We start from the raw sequence: 16,683 nt of genomic DNA, 5'->3' as shown, positions 1-16,683 counted from the left end.
CCTACTTCTTCCTTCTTGTTACAAAAAAGCATACCAGCAAAAAGGTGTACACTGTCTACATACTCTAAAATTTATGACTGCTGCAATAAAAATATTAATGATTCTGAGGTAACAAAGAACTCTAGAGAATACCCTTGTATGTTTTAAAGTCTGATTTTGTTCCAGTTTCATTATGCAGCATATAGTAACTTTCAAAATAGCCTACTTTTCTTAGTTTTTTCCTGTTTTGTTAAAACATTAATGAATTAAAAATAAATGAACCAAATCAATCACAAGTTGCTGGAACAATAAAAATGTACATGTTTCCAAAAAATTTCTAGTTCATATGATTCTCCAAATGTTTTCTATTTTGTAGTCCTTTATGCAATGAACTGTAACTCAGACAAACTGGCCAATAGGAAAACCTGGCTTATATAAGTACACAAGCAAGTCTTCAGCTGAAGTTAAAAAATTAAATTCCTTGTCCCTCTGAGTTTTTCCATCTTCTTCCTTCCATCATCCAAAATTACTCACATTTGGAAAGAAAAATTTGTCTCATTAGGATTAAGGTCCTTCTGGAAATCAGCAATTTAGAAACTGTTATACATAAAAAATGAAAAGGAAGCAATCATACTTCTTGTATTTTATTTTTTTTTACCTTGATGCTCCAAATGCTGTACATGTGAAGTACAACTGTCTCGTTTCAAATGGAATTAAGAAAGGACACTTGCTTGTTAGTTGCTCACACCAATCTGGCAAAGCTCCACTTGCTAGTGCCAATGGTTCCTGTAGTTTAATGCAAGGAATAAAACATGTATGAAACAACTCAAAAATGGCAAAAACCCAATAATTTCCAACAGTCAAGGTAAGGAAGAGAATAACAGGGTCATAAAAACAACACTACAGATATACACTGCATATAATGTATCAGTGTAATACCTCAATCTGTTGCAGAATCTTTGTAGTAATTTTTTTACTTGTGAATTCATCTGGTGGAAAGTTAAACTGAGGATGCTCATCTCCTTCTGAAAATAATCAAGAGAAAAGTTTTCCTTTATTTCTTTTCATTAAAGTATTTCAGAAGCTCTGCCAACTAACTAAGTTACCTTCTTGAGAAGTCCGTGTTGTGTAAGGGTCACTGGCAACTATATACAAAATTCTAAGTAACTGCAGAACATCTTCCACTCCACAGGAGTTCTGTCCACTGCCAGCTTTGGCCTGGGGTTGCTCCTTGGCCAAACTAAGGATATCAGAATTTTGAAGAGTAGAAATGGCCCCTTGACTCAATCCAGATTTTGATCCATGTTCACAAAAGTCCTGTAAAAAAGAGAATGGTTAAGAATGAAAACTGTGTGTATTGCTGTCTTTAGGACTGTACTCCAAACTGATTTGAAAAAAAATAAAAACAGTTACTGTGTTCAAACTTAACATTTAATCAAATTGTGCATGGTGCAAATCACGACCCAAATGCATTTTAACACAACTATGTTTAACAGAAGACATTAAAATGAAAAGGCAAGAGCAGCAAAGCCTAAACTTGAAACTGGCTTTTGAACATTCAACTTCCCTATAAATATCATGGCTCTCCCTCAACAAGAATCTTTAAAGCTGCAAAACAAAGCACATAGCCATTCATAATAAAAAAAGTTTGGATGCAGACATATACCTTGTATGCAGCTATGAGCTGGGAACAATTTCTGTTTTTCCTAATACTTTTATTAGTGCCGGTTAATTTCCAGTGGCGCAGGAAAGCTGAGTCTGCATTCTTCTGCAGGTAGGTTATCAAGTCATTCTTTGGTAATTCATCAGTGCCAAGGTACTGCTCCACATGCTCTACTGACCAGCAACCCTACAACAGGAACCACCAAATGTTGGTTTTTCCTGATTGTAAAGTCTTTAAGATTTCACATGCAACATGTAATGTCTTTTTTTAAGGGAGCATGCATTTACAAATACACTCACTAATATTCTTTAAGTAATTGAAAACTGTTAGTTTTTTTTAATGTAGCATTTCAAAAACTGCAACAATATTCTTTTGCTTTTATTAAACAGCCATAAGACAAAGACACAGAAGTAGATCTTACCATTTTTCCACTTTCTTTCTCTTTATCAGAATCCTTCATTTCTCTGTACATGATTCTAGACATCAAAACAATAAATTAATACTTCATACTCATGGCACATCCTCTAAATTCTGAGGTTATACATCAACTTGTTAGGTATCAATGACAGTCAGATACTGTGATGTAAAACAGCAAAAGCAGCTGTTCTTTGTTGCAGTAAACATCTGAGAGACTCTGAGGCAGCAAATTTCTCAAGCTCTGTTTTCATGATAAGTCATGCAAAGTATTTATGTTTCTTTAAGTGAGACTGGAGTAATCAAACAACCTTATTGTGCCAATTTCCCAAATCAACTTCAGATTTTTCACTATACGTGCACCAACTCTTTAAAATTTTGAAGTCCTAGAGAAGCTTGCTGTGCATTAACTTAGAAGACATGCACATTTACAACTATTTCTCATGTTTCTCAACTATTTCTAACAAAAAACAGTTTGTTACAGCATGCAATTTTTGACAGAAGACAACTCAGAAAATAGGCACAACAGAAAAGCACTGACAAAATCTGAACTACAGTTAAAAATACTGCACCCCTCCTTACTGCAGTTGTCACTCCTATACACATCACTTTTCTAATATGACAGAAGTTACATTGATTAGGGTAGTAAATGGAAAACACTCCCCATCACATAGTCTTACAATTTCTGTCTATTACTATAAAGCTATTAAGGTCAAATTAACATTGAGAAAATAATTGAGGTAGGAAGTGCCCTCAAATATCACATTTAAATGGAATTTCCTGTATTTCAGTTTGAGCCCTTTTTAACTCTTGCCCTCTCAAATGTCACAACAAAGAAAAGTCCACAGTCTGGCTTCCCTATGTCCTCCATCAGGTATTGATACACATCAGTAAGAGCCCACAAGTCCTTTTTCCTCCAGGCTAGACAGATACAGATCTCTCAGACTCTTTGTATGACAGAAGCAATCAGCCTTTTAATCATCCTAGCAGCCCCCTGTTAGACTCACCCCTGTGTCCATGTCCCTCTGGTACTGAGGAGCCCTGAACTGGGACAGAGCACTGCAGGTGTAACTCACCAGTGCTGAGCAGATGGGGATGATCACCTCACTCAACTCTCCTAACGCAGCCCAGGGTGCTGCTGATCTTCTTTGCTACTGGGCTCCACTACTAGCTCATGGTTAACTTTATGCCCACCTGGATCCACAAGGCCTTTTTCACCAACCTCCTTTCCAGGCAGCTGTCCCCCAGCCTGAGCCGTAACACAGAGCTGTTTTCCCCAGCTGACACACTTTATATCTCCCTTTGTGAAATGTCACAAAGCTATTGTCTCCTCATTTCTCCATCATGATGAGGTCTCTTAGAATGGCAGCACAACCATCTGGTCCAACAGTGACTCCTCCCCAGTTTTGTTTTGTCTGGAAGCTAAGGGTCTGCTCTGTCCCATCATACAGTCCACTAATGTAGATGTTTAAACAGTCCTGGAGTCACATCAACCCTTGGGGTACACCAGCTGGCCTTTACACCAAGGACACAACCACCTGAGCCCAACAGTTAGACATTTTTGAGACACTATCTAGTCCATACTTTCTAAGTGTCACAGAGAGAAAGCAATGAAAGCCTTCCCAAAGTCGAGGAAAAAAATACCTGCTGCTTTCTTCTCATCCACTGAGCTAGGCATATAGTAGAAGGCTATAAGGCTGGTTAAGCATGATTTTCTCTTCAGAAATCCATTCCACCTACTTCCAATCACCTCCTTATCCTTCATCATTTGAAAATGGTTTCCAGGACTATCTCCATCACCTTTCCAGGGATGAAAGACTGATCAGTTTGTAGTTCCCTAGATCTTTTCTGTCTTTGAGGGAGGCAGGAATGACACTTCCTTTTCTCTGGTCCTCAGAAGTATCTCCCAACCCTCATGACCTTCCAAAGATAACAGACAATGGCCAGCTCCTATGGGTACATTCCATTGGGTCCCATGAACTTGTATAAAACTGCTCACTAACCTTTTGCCATTCGCATATCATCAGATTCAATTCCAGATGTGCTCTGGCTTTCCTAACACTCTGCCTTCAAGTTGGGACAACTAGGATTCCTCCTAGATCACCTGACCCTTCTTCTACTCCTTGCATGCTTCCCTTTCATGCTTTTTTGTTAATCCATGCAGCTCTCCTACTGACTCTGTCTGACTTCCTACATATTGGGATAGACTGTTCTTAAGTCTGGAGAAAGTGATCCTTGAAGAAAATTAACCAACTCTCCTGGTTGATTTTTCGCTAGGACTATAACGCCATGGGATTTTCCCAAGCAGATCCCTAAAGGTTATGATTTGTTTCCCCTGGTTTTGCAGGCACAGCAGTAGTTTTAAAACCAGTAATAGCATCCTGACATAAATACCAAAAAAATCTAATTCTAGCATTGCTTATTACAGAGGAGGAGTTAAAAAATTAACATCCATTTCCTAATCAGCCACAGCATTCTCTACACAGAATAAAGACGTGGTGAGCTTACGTGTATGTTGGCTCCCAAATCCGTCTAAGTTTGTCGGATTTCACACTGCCATTACAGGAAAGCTGTAACAATTTCTGTACATAGTAAAAGATGGTGGATCGAAAGTTTGTTAGGGGCAGTTCTACTTCTCGAGTTGTTCCAAGACCCGAAACTTTCAAGGTAAGTGCTAAACGTGGTGAAGGCATGCACTCAACCTCTTCCAAGAGTTCTGAATGAGGCGTACCTGCAAAAACCATTTGAGAACCCTTACCAAAAAATACATAATGCATGACAAGGTGGCCTAAATGTCAATAACATGGTTTGAGAAGGAAGTGTAATGACTTACTGCACACATGCCAGAGATGAGACAGAGTTCCAACTATGAACTAAATTATGACTGAACTATTTCTTTATGGGAACAAAACTAACAGAAATTTCTGAAATCCCTACTGATGCCTGTATCTTGGTAACATCTTATATATTATCACAGCACATGCATTCTTTTCCTATACAGTACCTGCCTTTCAGTTCTTCAGAATAAGCAGTGGCTTATTTCCATCTATGCTAAAACCTACTTATTCCTCTCTGTAATGAACTCTGAGTACTTCCACTGTGCTTGAACAAGAATGAACTAAGGAGCCAAGGAGCAAGATCAGGTGCTGTGCTGTTGCTGTACACACTTCTCCATCACTGCATTACCTCATCCCTGCCTCAGCTTTGCACTGTTTCAGCACACCTTCTCCAATCAAAACTATTCTGGGTAGCGTTAACACAGTTAAGGCCCTGCAGGTCAAACCAGGCATCTTTAGCACATCTTTAATGTATCAAGAAATTTTATTATTTATTATGGTAAGAGATGATCCTAGTTAAATTCCTAAATATGCTTATTTTACACAGCACTTAATTTACTCTTCCCTCAATAATGCTTAGATCTGCAGAGGTAGATTAAACTCTCATTCAAACAGAGAAAAGCCACACAGCCACAAGAGCATGTTGTACTGATGAATAGTGACAGCATCCCCAGATCCAGTGGGCACTTAACAGTAAATCTCCATCCTAAAGCCAGATTAAGCATCACATACTTTGTCAGCATACCTGGTGGAGGGATTTCTAGGTCAGTTGTCTGTTGCACATTAGTACGACCCGGTCTTGGGTCAAAAGCAGGAACCAATGCAGAAAACTGTCGTTTCAACACATAGTCATCATCCCATGTTCTCCTACGGCCTCCTTTGGTTTCATACTCCTCTTCCTCCTAATAAAAAAAAGGCAAATTAAAAAAAAAAAATCCTAGCTGTTTTTCTGGTTCTGCTAAAGAGAATAATTTGATTAAAAAATTGAGAGTTCATGAATACAGCAGCCACACACTAAACTGCAACTCCACTCAGCTCTGGTAAGGCTGCATCTGGAGTGCTGTATGTAGTTCTGGGCTCCTCAGTCAGGAAGATGTAAAGCTCCTGGAGAGGCCTCCTGAAGAGGCAAATGAGAGGGGACCTCATCAATGTCTGCCAGCATCTGATGACACAGTGTCAAAAAGATGGATCCAGGCTCTTCTCAGTGGTGCCAAGCAACAGGACAAAAAACAGAATCTGACGCACAGAAGTTGCACCTGAATACGAGTAAGAACTTTGCTGTGTGAGCAAACACACACTGAGACAGGTGGTGTGCCAACCTGCAGATATTCAAGAACCATCAAGACACAATCCTGTGCCCTGTGCTCCAGGATGACCCCAACTGAGCAAGGAGGCTGGACCATATGACACACTGTGGTAACTCCATTTAATAATTTTAAAATAATATTATTATATTTTTATAAATATAATTTATAAATGTATAAATATAATATATTATACTTTTAAATAATAGTAACGCCACTAAATCATTTTTTAAATGGATCAATATTCTACCAACTGAAGTTACTGTCTGCATTGTAGATCCACTTAAGTTGTACTGGCTTGATTTTTTTCCTAACCTTGTATCTTCGTGCAGAAGGTGAAACAACAGATGTTTAGTCCTGTACCTGAGTTTCTATTAAAACCATAAACAAAGTAAGTTAAAATGCTACATATCTTGGTTCAAATGAAATAAATATTTGCATATTAATTACAAGACGAAGTTTCTATAATTCCATACAACAATATTTCTATTTATTCTGTAAAATATTAAATTAGCATTAGCGAAGCCTTCTATTTTTCCTCTTAGGTTTTGCAATATTTATTCTGATCACTTCAGTGATAGTATAAGACCAAGCACTATTCATACCAGTTGAGAACAACCAAATGAAAAGCCAGAACTCCTGATAGCCTAAGCAAGAACCATGTGAACTACCATGCTGGGTTTGTCTAGCCCCCACCCCATTGATTTTTCTGTTGTTGTATTTTTTAGAAGAGAAAGATTTCCTCTGGCAAACTTTTGCTTCATACAGGCCTACAGTTAAACACACCCCAAACTGAATCACTACAAATGCAGCAGCAAGCATTATATATGCACAGTTAGACCATTTCATCAGCCTGTGAACTAGTGATCCATCATTTCTAATGTCTGTCAACTTGTTCCTTGCCTGGTTTAAGACATTAACTCTGACCTGTAAGGTTCTTGGGTATGCTAGGGTTTAAAAACACTTGTGTTTTTGACCATATGCAAGAAATGAATCTAAAAAAACTTGTTTTAACTAATGGAAATATTGTAGCTAGGACTTCCTATTGCCAAATAAAATCTGTGGACTTTTAAAGCACCTGTTAGTCAATTAAGATACTGTCAATGCTAACTATACCATACCATAACTTCTTCATATTCTTGATCTTCTTGGTTATCATCTTCATTTTCATCATCTTCTTCATCTGGCTCAGGTAGATCCTCATCATCATCTAACTCTGCCAACAGAGTACTAGCTCGGCAGCTATCAAGAAAATCTATAACACACATATATATATTTACATACAGAACAAACAACAAGAGTAACTTTTAAAGCAGAATTTTTTAAATAGAGAACAGAAGCATTGGGAACAGTGAGAAAACAAATCCCACTTAAACCAGAAAAAGAAAACATTACTTACTGCAAAACAGGAATAAAATCTGTGATAAAAGCATACACCTGGTAAAATGTCCATGGATCTAGTCAACAGCATAACTATAGAAGCACTTACTATTGGTACAATTGATAGTGATCAGCAAGAGTGATCTGTTCCTCATTTGATCATAAAATTTTATAGTTACACTTCTGGAGATTACAAAAAATCACCAGAAAAGAGTGTACAAATGCATGTCTGTTTCTGTGTCTCAATAATTTAAAAACAGGTGAGTGATGTAATTTCCACTAAAAACATGTTGATTAAACCTTAACTTACAATGTAAAGGACATATAAACATTTAAGAGTAATATCTTAAAGATTCAATTGCTAATTAATTACTGTAATAAGAAGTTGAAGGCAAAGTTCCATTTTACTCACTTAGTACTAAGATTTAAAAGACAACCTCCCAAAACCAGAAAAGAAGTTCACAGCAATCTAAGTGGACTGGGATGAAGCTTTGAACTTCTACATTTTTCTATGCACATGGAAACCATCTATACTGCCCAAACACCTTTCCTATTGCTGCTATCATCCCTAGTGATACGTGAATGCACTCTACTTGCTCAGTTGTTGGTGATATAAAGAGAAATGGTATATGCAGATATATTAATCAACTGCCTCCAAGCAGTTCAATTCCAATACCCATTGAAATGACCAGAAATTTTTCAAGCAATTTCAATAGGCAACAAAATATAACAAAAATCTTAATCTAACAATATTTTAAATAAATCAAGTGTCTTCCATGAATATCTCACAAATGAATAAACTTTACATTAGGAAGTATTTTCCAATATACAACCCAGGTTTTTCTTGACTTCATTTTTTCAGCTTGATTCCTGTGTGTTACTGACCGAATGATCTAAATCTTCTTCCCCTGTATTCTTATGTCTCAAGTAACCTCTGTCCTAAGTCTGTTTCTAGGTAATAGTGTGCACACAACTCTGGATCTGTTTGTCAAATCATGTAATTTCCTTCCTCCTGACAATTTTTGTGTTTTTTCCAATTTTTTGAAATTACTATTGCAGTATTGAGATACCTGGATGCTATTTTAAGGGTACAATGTGCCTAATGGTGGATGCTTTTCAATCAGAGTAATTCAAGGTACATGAGACTTTGCATGTAGCATGCCTATACAACACAACAAAAAAAAAAAAAAAAAAAAAAAAAAAAAAAAAGACATTTTGATTGTAATTAGAAGTACATATGCAAACTACATTAGGAACTAAACTTGATGAGGGAAAATATTCAAGGGCTTAGATAAACTATACCATAAATAATAGTAATATGGGATAGAAAGTGCTGAAAATAAAGATTTAAAAACACAAGGAAATACTACTACATTAACATTATTTTACTTACTGCCCTACACAACAAGTAACATACAAACAGCTCAACTTTCAAATGCTTTTCAGTAAATAAACTACTATATGAGAAAATCACAACAAGGGGATAAAAGGGAAAGTCATTAATGGGAAGTCTAATGCTTATGTTCATTGAAAAATGAAACTTACCATATAAAGAATATTCTGCCTCCTGCCCTGTATCGCTCTCACTAGATGTTGATGTTAGGCTAGTAGTTAGAGTATTACTAAGCGACTGACCAACAGATAAAACTGTAGTTGCTGTAGCTACATTGCTGCTGCTAGTAACACTGGATGTAGACATGGTCACTGTTGATGTGGTACCAGTTGTAGTCAGATTAGGAAAACTTTGGGCACCCATAAGAGGAGAAGCTATAGATAAAGATATGGTAAGATAAAATAAATGATTTGATGACTTGAAGAGTACAACTTACATGCATGACTCCTGTGTTGAAAAATATATTTGGAGTTGAAAAATTATCAGTGTGTTATTTTATAATAAAGAACAATAGACTATAAAGGGGAAGGGTTTCCCAATGCAAAAGTGCACCTTACAACATGTACACCCACTTCTGAGCTTATTCCCTTGCAAACATTTTAAATAAATAATTTTATCAAATAAATCCCCAAAATCCCCCTATAAACCTGAAATGACTTAATTTCATTTTCAATATATATAAAGAATTTCTGAAATCTGTTACTCCAACATTGTGATCTGTCTTTAAGCCTAAAATGAAATTTAATATCTAAATAACAATATTATATAGTGCAAACAAATTAATTATACATAAGGGAATTGGGAACAGAACATATTAAATCAAATGTGAAACTTGTGATTTCTGTGCATTTTTCTAAGGTTCTTAAATTAGCTCTAACTAGTTATTTTTCAAACAAGTACTAAGATATATGTTCATCACAGTCAACACACCTGAACTGACACTACTGTGAAACATATGTCATATGTTAGATGATTTATAATTTTTAGAATAAGCCAGTAACAACTTAAAAGTTACCTTACTGTACATTCAAATAAAACATCAAATGCATTTTAGCGGACAACTGAAAAAAACCTGAATTCACTGTAGACTCACCAAATTCAATAAAAAACCTAAACTCACTAAATTCAGTAAAAAAACCTAGACTCACTAAATTCACTAAAAACCCTAAATTCACTGTTTGGAAAAAAAAAATGAAGGGTCATCTATACTAAGAATTTAAGTCTTAGGTTTTTCAATCTACTTTTTCTGAACTCTATCAAATGCAAGTTTTTCAGTTTTAAAAGAAGAAGTTTCATTATTTTGGGGGGTGCGGGGAAGTTACTATCTCTGCTTTCCTCCTCTGTTACATACAGTTACTACATGCATCCCTGCCCCTTAAGAACACAGCTAACAATTGCAAATAAAAATATAACAATGCAGGGGGGTGTGAAATCATAGCATCATGATGAGGGAAAGTGCAAATTTTAAATTTAGGGTTGTTAATAAATTTACGTTCTTCTTTATGAAAGCATGGAAGTGAAAAACCAAAGAGTTTTCTTTTGTTGCTCAAGAGCTTGAAAATAAGTTGTTCAGTATTCACATCTTTTACCTTCTGCTAATTAATAACAGCAAACTCTTTGCTATTACAGTAAACAGAAAAAGCCATTAAGCATCAGCATTTTGTTTGCTCTAAATTCAAGAGCAAATGGAAATTGGCTACTCTAGACATCACTTAGCTTCTGGCAAATACTGATGTTTTCAATGCAACCAGTACAGAAAGTCCAGAGAGACTTATCTCACTAACCATTATTTGAGTCTTGACTTTTGGGGTGTTGGGTTGCTGTGGGTGGTTTGTTTGGTGATGGGGGTTTTTGTTTGGGTTTGGCTGGTCTTTAGTTTGGTTGGTTGGGTTTTTTTAACCTGAACTGGCTAAAAAACCCAAAAAATTAAAAAAAAAATAAAATTTAATAAATCAAATTTTTTTACAATGCTCTAATTGAGCTCTGGTGAGATTGCTCAAATTTAATCTCTGATCTCTTTTAGGAATGTGAGTTACCATTTACAGTTTCTAATCATATAAAAAGCATAAACCAAAATAACTCCTCCACGACAGATAATATAAAGTATGACTATTTTTATCACAGACTTAAATTTTTATGACTCATTCTTATTTTTAACTTTTACAGTGTATAGTATCAAACATTCATGAAATTTTAAATAAGCTGTTGAAGTATTTTACCATGTTTTTTAAAGGTGGTCTCTTTTTTTCTCCTCTCAATATAAAACTAGTTCAGAACCAGAGCCACTATCTGTCTATAAGAGGATCAATTCCTGGAAAGCTTTCTTTGAGTATCTTACTTACATTTTTATTGCAAGTTAGACTTCGGCCCCATCCCCAGTATCACAACGTAAATATAGGGATACATTAAAAAAAATCTCCCCATCAAAAAAGAAAACATTCAGTATTTAAAAATCTTTTGAAATGCTAAAAGCAAGCACCACATTTCTAAATAAGGAAGCACAGAGTCATAGAATTGTTAAGTCTGAAAGAGACCTCAAAGACTGAGTCCAGATGTTAGGCCAGCACTGCCATGTTCACTGCTCAGCCATGTTCCCAGGTGCCACTTCCACACAACCTCTGAACACTTTGAGGGATGGCAAATCAACTTCCCTGAGCCTCCTGTTCCAGTGCCTGACCACCCTTTCAATGAAGAAATTCTCCCTATTATCTAATCTAAACCTGCCCTGTAACTTCCTACCCGTAAGAAGAGGCTGCTCCCACCTCACCACATCTCCGTCCAGGGAGCTGCAGAAAGCAGCTGTATCTCTCCTGAGCCTCCTTTTCTCCAGGCTAAACACCCCACAGCTGCTCCAGACCCTTCACCAGCTTCACTGACAATCATTACAAGAATGAAACCTTCACAAGAAATTTATGCTTTTTTCTAGCTTGGGTAATTTCACTTTTTCTAACTTTCCTAGCCCATGAAATGCAGTTCTCTGTTTAAAGTACTATCACCATCAGAGAACAAAATACCCAACAAGCAACAACTTTGATGGGAGCATGCTCAAAAAAAGAGTGAACCCACAACAAGCATCTTTACAACTTATCTTGCTAATACCTTGCTCCTACATATAATCTAAGAGCATTCAAATGCTTAAAGCATGTATATAATGTCATTTAAAACACTGTTAACTACAAACTTCCCTACATTTAATATTCCTGAACAGTTCACCAAATCTAAGCCTTAATAACAATCTCTAGAAAACACACTCAGTATTAGAGTACAGTATGTTATGCAGTTTGACAAAATGAGCAATCTGCTAACATTTCATTATACTGCCGTTCTTTTTCCTTTGTTCTTAGCTCATATGCTCAGACACGTCACAATATGCACAAGCTGCCCTTCCTGAGAAAACGGAAAAATAACAGAAATATGCAAAATCTACACAGGTCAGAAAGCCTAAGCACCTGACATTAGCTACTGTTGCTAGACTTCCATCTCTTGGTCTAATTCATACTCTCTCAAACATATACTCAACATCAATTTCAATCATCAATTTCAAATTCCTTTCTGTCTGATGGGTACCTGTGATCTGACATTACAGGGCAATGTAACACTTTTCAGCTGACAGGAACTCTACGAGTCCTTCATAAGTTCTACAGGCCTACACAAGGTCAAGGCTGCTCTAAGTACATTTCTCAATTAAGCCAACACAATCCAAACTCAAGTGTAACAAAAGCCAAAGAGACAACAAAATCATCAACTAAAAATAAAACCAGCTTACTTACTTGCATTACTCACAACATTTCTTCCCAAAGTATTAGTATTGTTATCACTGCTACTCCGGCTTAAGTTCATGTTGTTTGTGGCATTGGTACGCGCTATGTTTGCCACTCTGCGTACAAAGGACTCCAGGCTGGAAGTTTCTCGAGATGATAAGTTCGGAACACTCGCACTGGAGCTCATGGGTGCCCCAGCAGCCAACAAAGAACTGACTGAGAGTCTGTTACTTGCTGAAGAGCTCAGGGGTCGTTGGGAAGCTGCTTCTTTATTAGTCAGTTCAGAGACTGAACTCACATCAGGAGAGCTTACACTAACAATTCCCATGGATATAGCACTGGACTCCCCAGGAGCACGTATTGAGTTATCAGGACCTAACTTCCTCTCTGCATTTTCGTTTCCCATGTCCGCTGTTAAGGTGCTGGTGCTCGCACTGGAAGATGACCCTATGTCAGCCTGAGGCACACTGTCAGCAGAAGACAGAACAACAATTGGTTCATGGACGTCAGGGCCTGAAACTATATTTTGTTCCAATACACTTTCTGATCTCCGCTCCATTTTGGTCGAACCCAAGCTGATGTCGCTGCTACTTGCCACGCTACACACAGAACTGCTGCTTCCTTTTCTACTTGAGGAGCCTGCAGCAGCAGTCGTCTTGTCTGGACAGTTGTTTTTCACCAAGCTGCTCCATGACTGCGTTGTGCCTGAAACAGTGGATGAAACAGGTTTGGGTGATGCCGCTGAATCAGGGTCGTACCCTGGTGCAAGCTTGAGGTCAAACTTTCCTTCTGCGCCCATACGGTAAGAGTTAGAGCCACCAGCATCCCAGGTGACATCAATCCAGCCTGGAAAGGGACAGGAGTTTGTGAGATCCAGCAGAAAGCAGACAGGAGGCGTGTCAGACAGTAGCTCCACAATGTGGGATCAGCTTCTCATAAGGGCTGTATGTCTGAATCAATGAAACCACTAAGTAACCCTTATCGCCAATTAAAAAGGAAGTGCTTAAGTCTAAACAATTTAGGATTTTGTAACGTTGTCAATTTAGAGGCTGCTCATTCTTGCCACCTTAATCTTCAGGGCCACAGAATCCAGCCAAAAATAAAGCTTCCTTCAGGAAGGGACCTGATGTACTAGAATCTCTCAAAATTTTATTCATATCTATCAAAATTGGAATCTCTAGTAACAAAAATTATTAAAAATACATTACATTAAAAGTACATTAAAAATTATCATAACTTTTAATAGCATCTGTCAAGAAGCTATAATTATCACATGGACATTCAATAATATTTTTCTTTGTTGGATGCTTGTGGATAAGCATATTTACCCAACAGATGACATGTCATGAAACTGCTTAGTTTGAGATTTCTTATTCTTAAATTGAAAGAACTAATTTATAGATACCCAGCTTTTTAATTCAGAAAGTTCCAAATACTCAAACATTCCTTACTCATAAAAAATCTTTTATGACAATCAGGTAAGGGCTACATAAACTCTTTGCAAGGGTTGCAAAGAGAGTATGTTTCACAAAAAAAAACTATCCTGGGACGAGAACAAAACTCCAAAGAGATGCTACTCTAAAGTTGCTTTATTAAATTATTATTTTGAGCAGCAAAATTTTTTAACAGCTAAATATAATAAATCTGCAATAATGAAGGTAACATACAAAATTTAGCTAACTAGGACAGAAATGGGGAAAAATGTTTTAATTTCTACTTGTCTAAATATGTACCACAATCTACAAGTCACTTATAAAATTCCTTCTAATATTTCTCACTGTATCTTAAACTGCAGCAAATATTGGTGTAACTACTTTAATTGAAACCCATTTCATCCAAAAACGAAATTTCTAAAGCTTAGTTATCTTCTCCAATCTCAGACAAGGTCAAAACAAATATCAGGTCCAGATAAACACATATTCTTCTTTACTAAAACAGGAAAGATCTAATATCAAATAAAATATTATTTTTATTACTGTCACGTACACCTTCAGCTTTTAACTATTCAAAAATCACCACTCCTAGACTGAAACAGATGATCACAGGCAATTTGCTATTTACAAATATCACTCTGGAGAAAAAGTAGCTAAAACTGGATGAAGTTTTCAGATACGATAAGTAGACATCTCGTCCCCAAATGAGCAGGTTTAGATCACGGTATTCTCATATGATTTTATTCCTTCTTCACAAGCTATGGCTGAGTAGCTTCATGCCACTAAACCTTTGAAGGGTAAAGTTGTGAAGCTAATCTGAATTTTTTTCTTCCATGACTTGCCTTTTTTATCAAACACAAAAAGCTCAATACAGGAGCTCAACAGTATAATTTTTCCCCTTTATGAATATCTGAACTAGGTATTGTTTTTTTAAAGCACAACTAAATAACTGGCTCTGTTTTGTATAGTTTCTTTCCCTAAAATATTAATTACAAGCAGTTTTAAATCAGAACAAGTTTTCAGTACATATTATGTACTCAAAGTTGTACTGCTCCATCATTACAGCCATAAAGCAACATTTGTCTATACTTGTGAACAACAACCAAGAAAGTAAATTAGACCCTATTTTCAAAATTCTACACGAAAAAAAGCTGTCACAGGAATGAGATGAGTTGGCATCACCATTTGATAAATGAACCTCAATTTTACCTATGATTAAATGGGGAAGTTTTACTGGAACACAGTAATAAAATCACTGCTTTGGTAGAATACTACTCACCAATAATACCTAAAGTCTTCAAAGTTATAATGTAGCTATGGGTACTGTTGCATCTGATAAGAAAAATATATTGATGATGGAAGACTTCCCCACAAGCTGTATAGAACAGCTAAATAAAGTTCAGTTACAAATCATTTTAAGGATTTGTACTTGGGAGATTTTTCCATGTTTGAGAGCTGACAACTCAACTAACTAGAAGAAACTCTCAAGTCTAGCTAAAAATGAACCTAAAAGTAGCTGAAGGTGCTTCAGAAACAAGACAAGCCTTATATACCTCAAAATAGGGGGAAGAGCAGGGAAATGGTGGAAAGCATGTTCAGCTGACAAGATCACCACCTCTCCTGGAGCCACTTCAATAACTTTCTCAGTACTGACTTCCCTGGCTGTTGCAGGTTTTTATTTTGCTCCTTAAGTTAATAAATTTTCACGCTTAAACTCAAAAACAAAAACTTGATCCCAAAGAAGCTTGCAAGGTAGGAAAGGTACAGGATATAACAAAAGTCAAGAAAAATATTGCAAATGCTCAGCTAGAAGAAATGAGGAAGGTAATTATAGATTTTGCAGACCCAAAGCTTAACTTATCACTTTGCATCACTCACCTTCATATAGTTTGTAATAGATGTCTAAATAACAGTTTCATATTTGAATAACAGTTTAATATTTTATTAACCAAAACTGTATAAAAGTTTCATTTACAGCAAGAATTTTTTTCATGCACTCAAATGGAATTTCACAAATGGACCCCAACAGCTGTAGTATTTTAAGCCTCTTCCCTCCAAAGTATTTGAACTTTTATCAACTTTATCAAGGCATTACAAAGGAAGTACTTTAATGCTACCCATTCTGCATGATGCAATCATGTGACAGATGTGATTCAACAACAAAATTCAGGCAATTCATGCTCACCATTATGCAGTTCTCCTGTAACAGTGCCTTCCCCCTGTGGGCTTCCATCCTGATCTCTCCATTTCCAATCAATTCCTCTGATTACACGAGCTCCTGGAACCATGTATTTCAACACCTGAGAACGGACCAGACGTCGCTGCCTTCTCAGATTTGCCTCAGCTTCTTTGGCAGCTTTTCCTACAAGACATGTAAATTGAAAACACTTGAAAGTATTGGAATATACAGGGAATAATTTTGAGCTTATTTCTAAGCAAGTTCAACTGCAAAAGTTAACCTCCTTTTTCACGCTTTTTTTAATACGGTATGCTCATTAGCACTTTAAAAGAGCAAGTAG

The 16,683-nt window shown here is 36.6% G+C and overlaps 2 protein-coding genes across 15 annotated transcripts in view; one reads left to right on the top strand and one right to left on the bottom strand.

Annotated features, from left to right (window-relative positions):
- The window catches only part of AP4S1 (adaptor related protein complex 4 subunit sigma 1), a 99,781-nt gene that overhangs the window by 31,082 nt on the left and 52,016 nt on the right, over positions 1-16,683 (top strand). The window lies entirely within an intron of this gene.
- HECTD1 (HECT domain E3 ubiquitin protein ligase 1) overlaps positions 1-16,683 on the bottom strand; it is a 61,336-nt gene that overhangs the window by 8,953 nt on the left and 35,700 nt on the right. For 7 of the 14 annotated variants that reach the window (XM_074542715.1, XM_074542717.1, XM_074542718.1 and 4 more), the window contains 11 exons: positions 16,350-16,526; positions 12,741-13,577; positions 9,123-9,344; positions 7,319-7,452; positions 5,639-5,795; positions 4,565-4,787; positions 2,064-2,118; positions 1,646-1,828; positions 1,086-1,296; positions 919-1,004; positions 638-765 (listed from right to left, as the gene is read on the bottom strand). In XM_074542715.1, the coding sequence (XP_074398816.1) occupies positions 638-765; positions 919-1,004; positions 1,086-1,296; positions 1,646-1,828; positions 2,064-2,118; positions 4,565-4,787; positions 5,639-5,795; positions 7,319-7,452; positions 9,123-9,344; positions 12,741-13,577; positions 16,350-16,526 (2,413 nt within the window). The remainder of the gene's footprint in view (positions 1-637; positions 766-918; positions 1,005-1,085; positions 1,297-1,645; positions 1,829-2,063; positions 2,119-4,564; positions 4,788-5,638; positions 5,796-7,318; positions 7,453-9,122; positions 9,345-12,740; positions 13,578-16,349; positions 16,527-16,683) is intronic. The other 7 variants (XM_074542720.1, XM_074542722.1, XM_014266429.3 and 4 more) reach the window with 4 other exon arrangements.

The sequence above is a fragment of the Zonotrichia albicollis genome, chromosome 6 (genome assembly GCF_047830755.1).
Source record: "Zonotrichia albicollis isolate bZonAlb1 chromosome 6, bZonAlb1.hap1, whole genome shotgun sequence".
Taxonomy (NCBI): Eukaryota; Metazoa; Chordata; class Aves; order Passeriformes; family Passerellidae; genus Zonotrichia; species Zonotrichia albicollis.
Note: the sequence above shows the minus strand (reverse complement) of the source record. Positions and strands in the feature narration are given on the sequence as shown.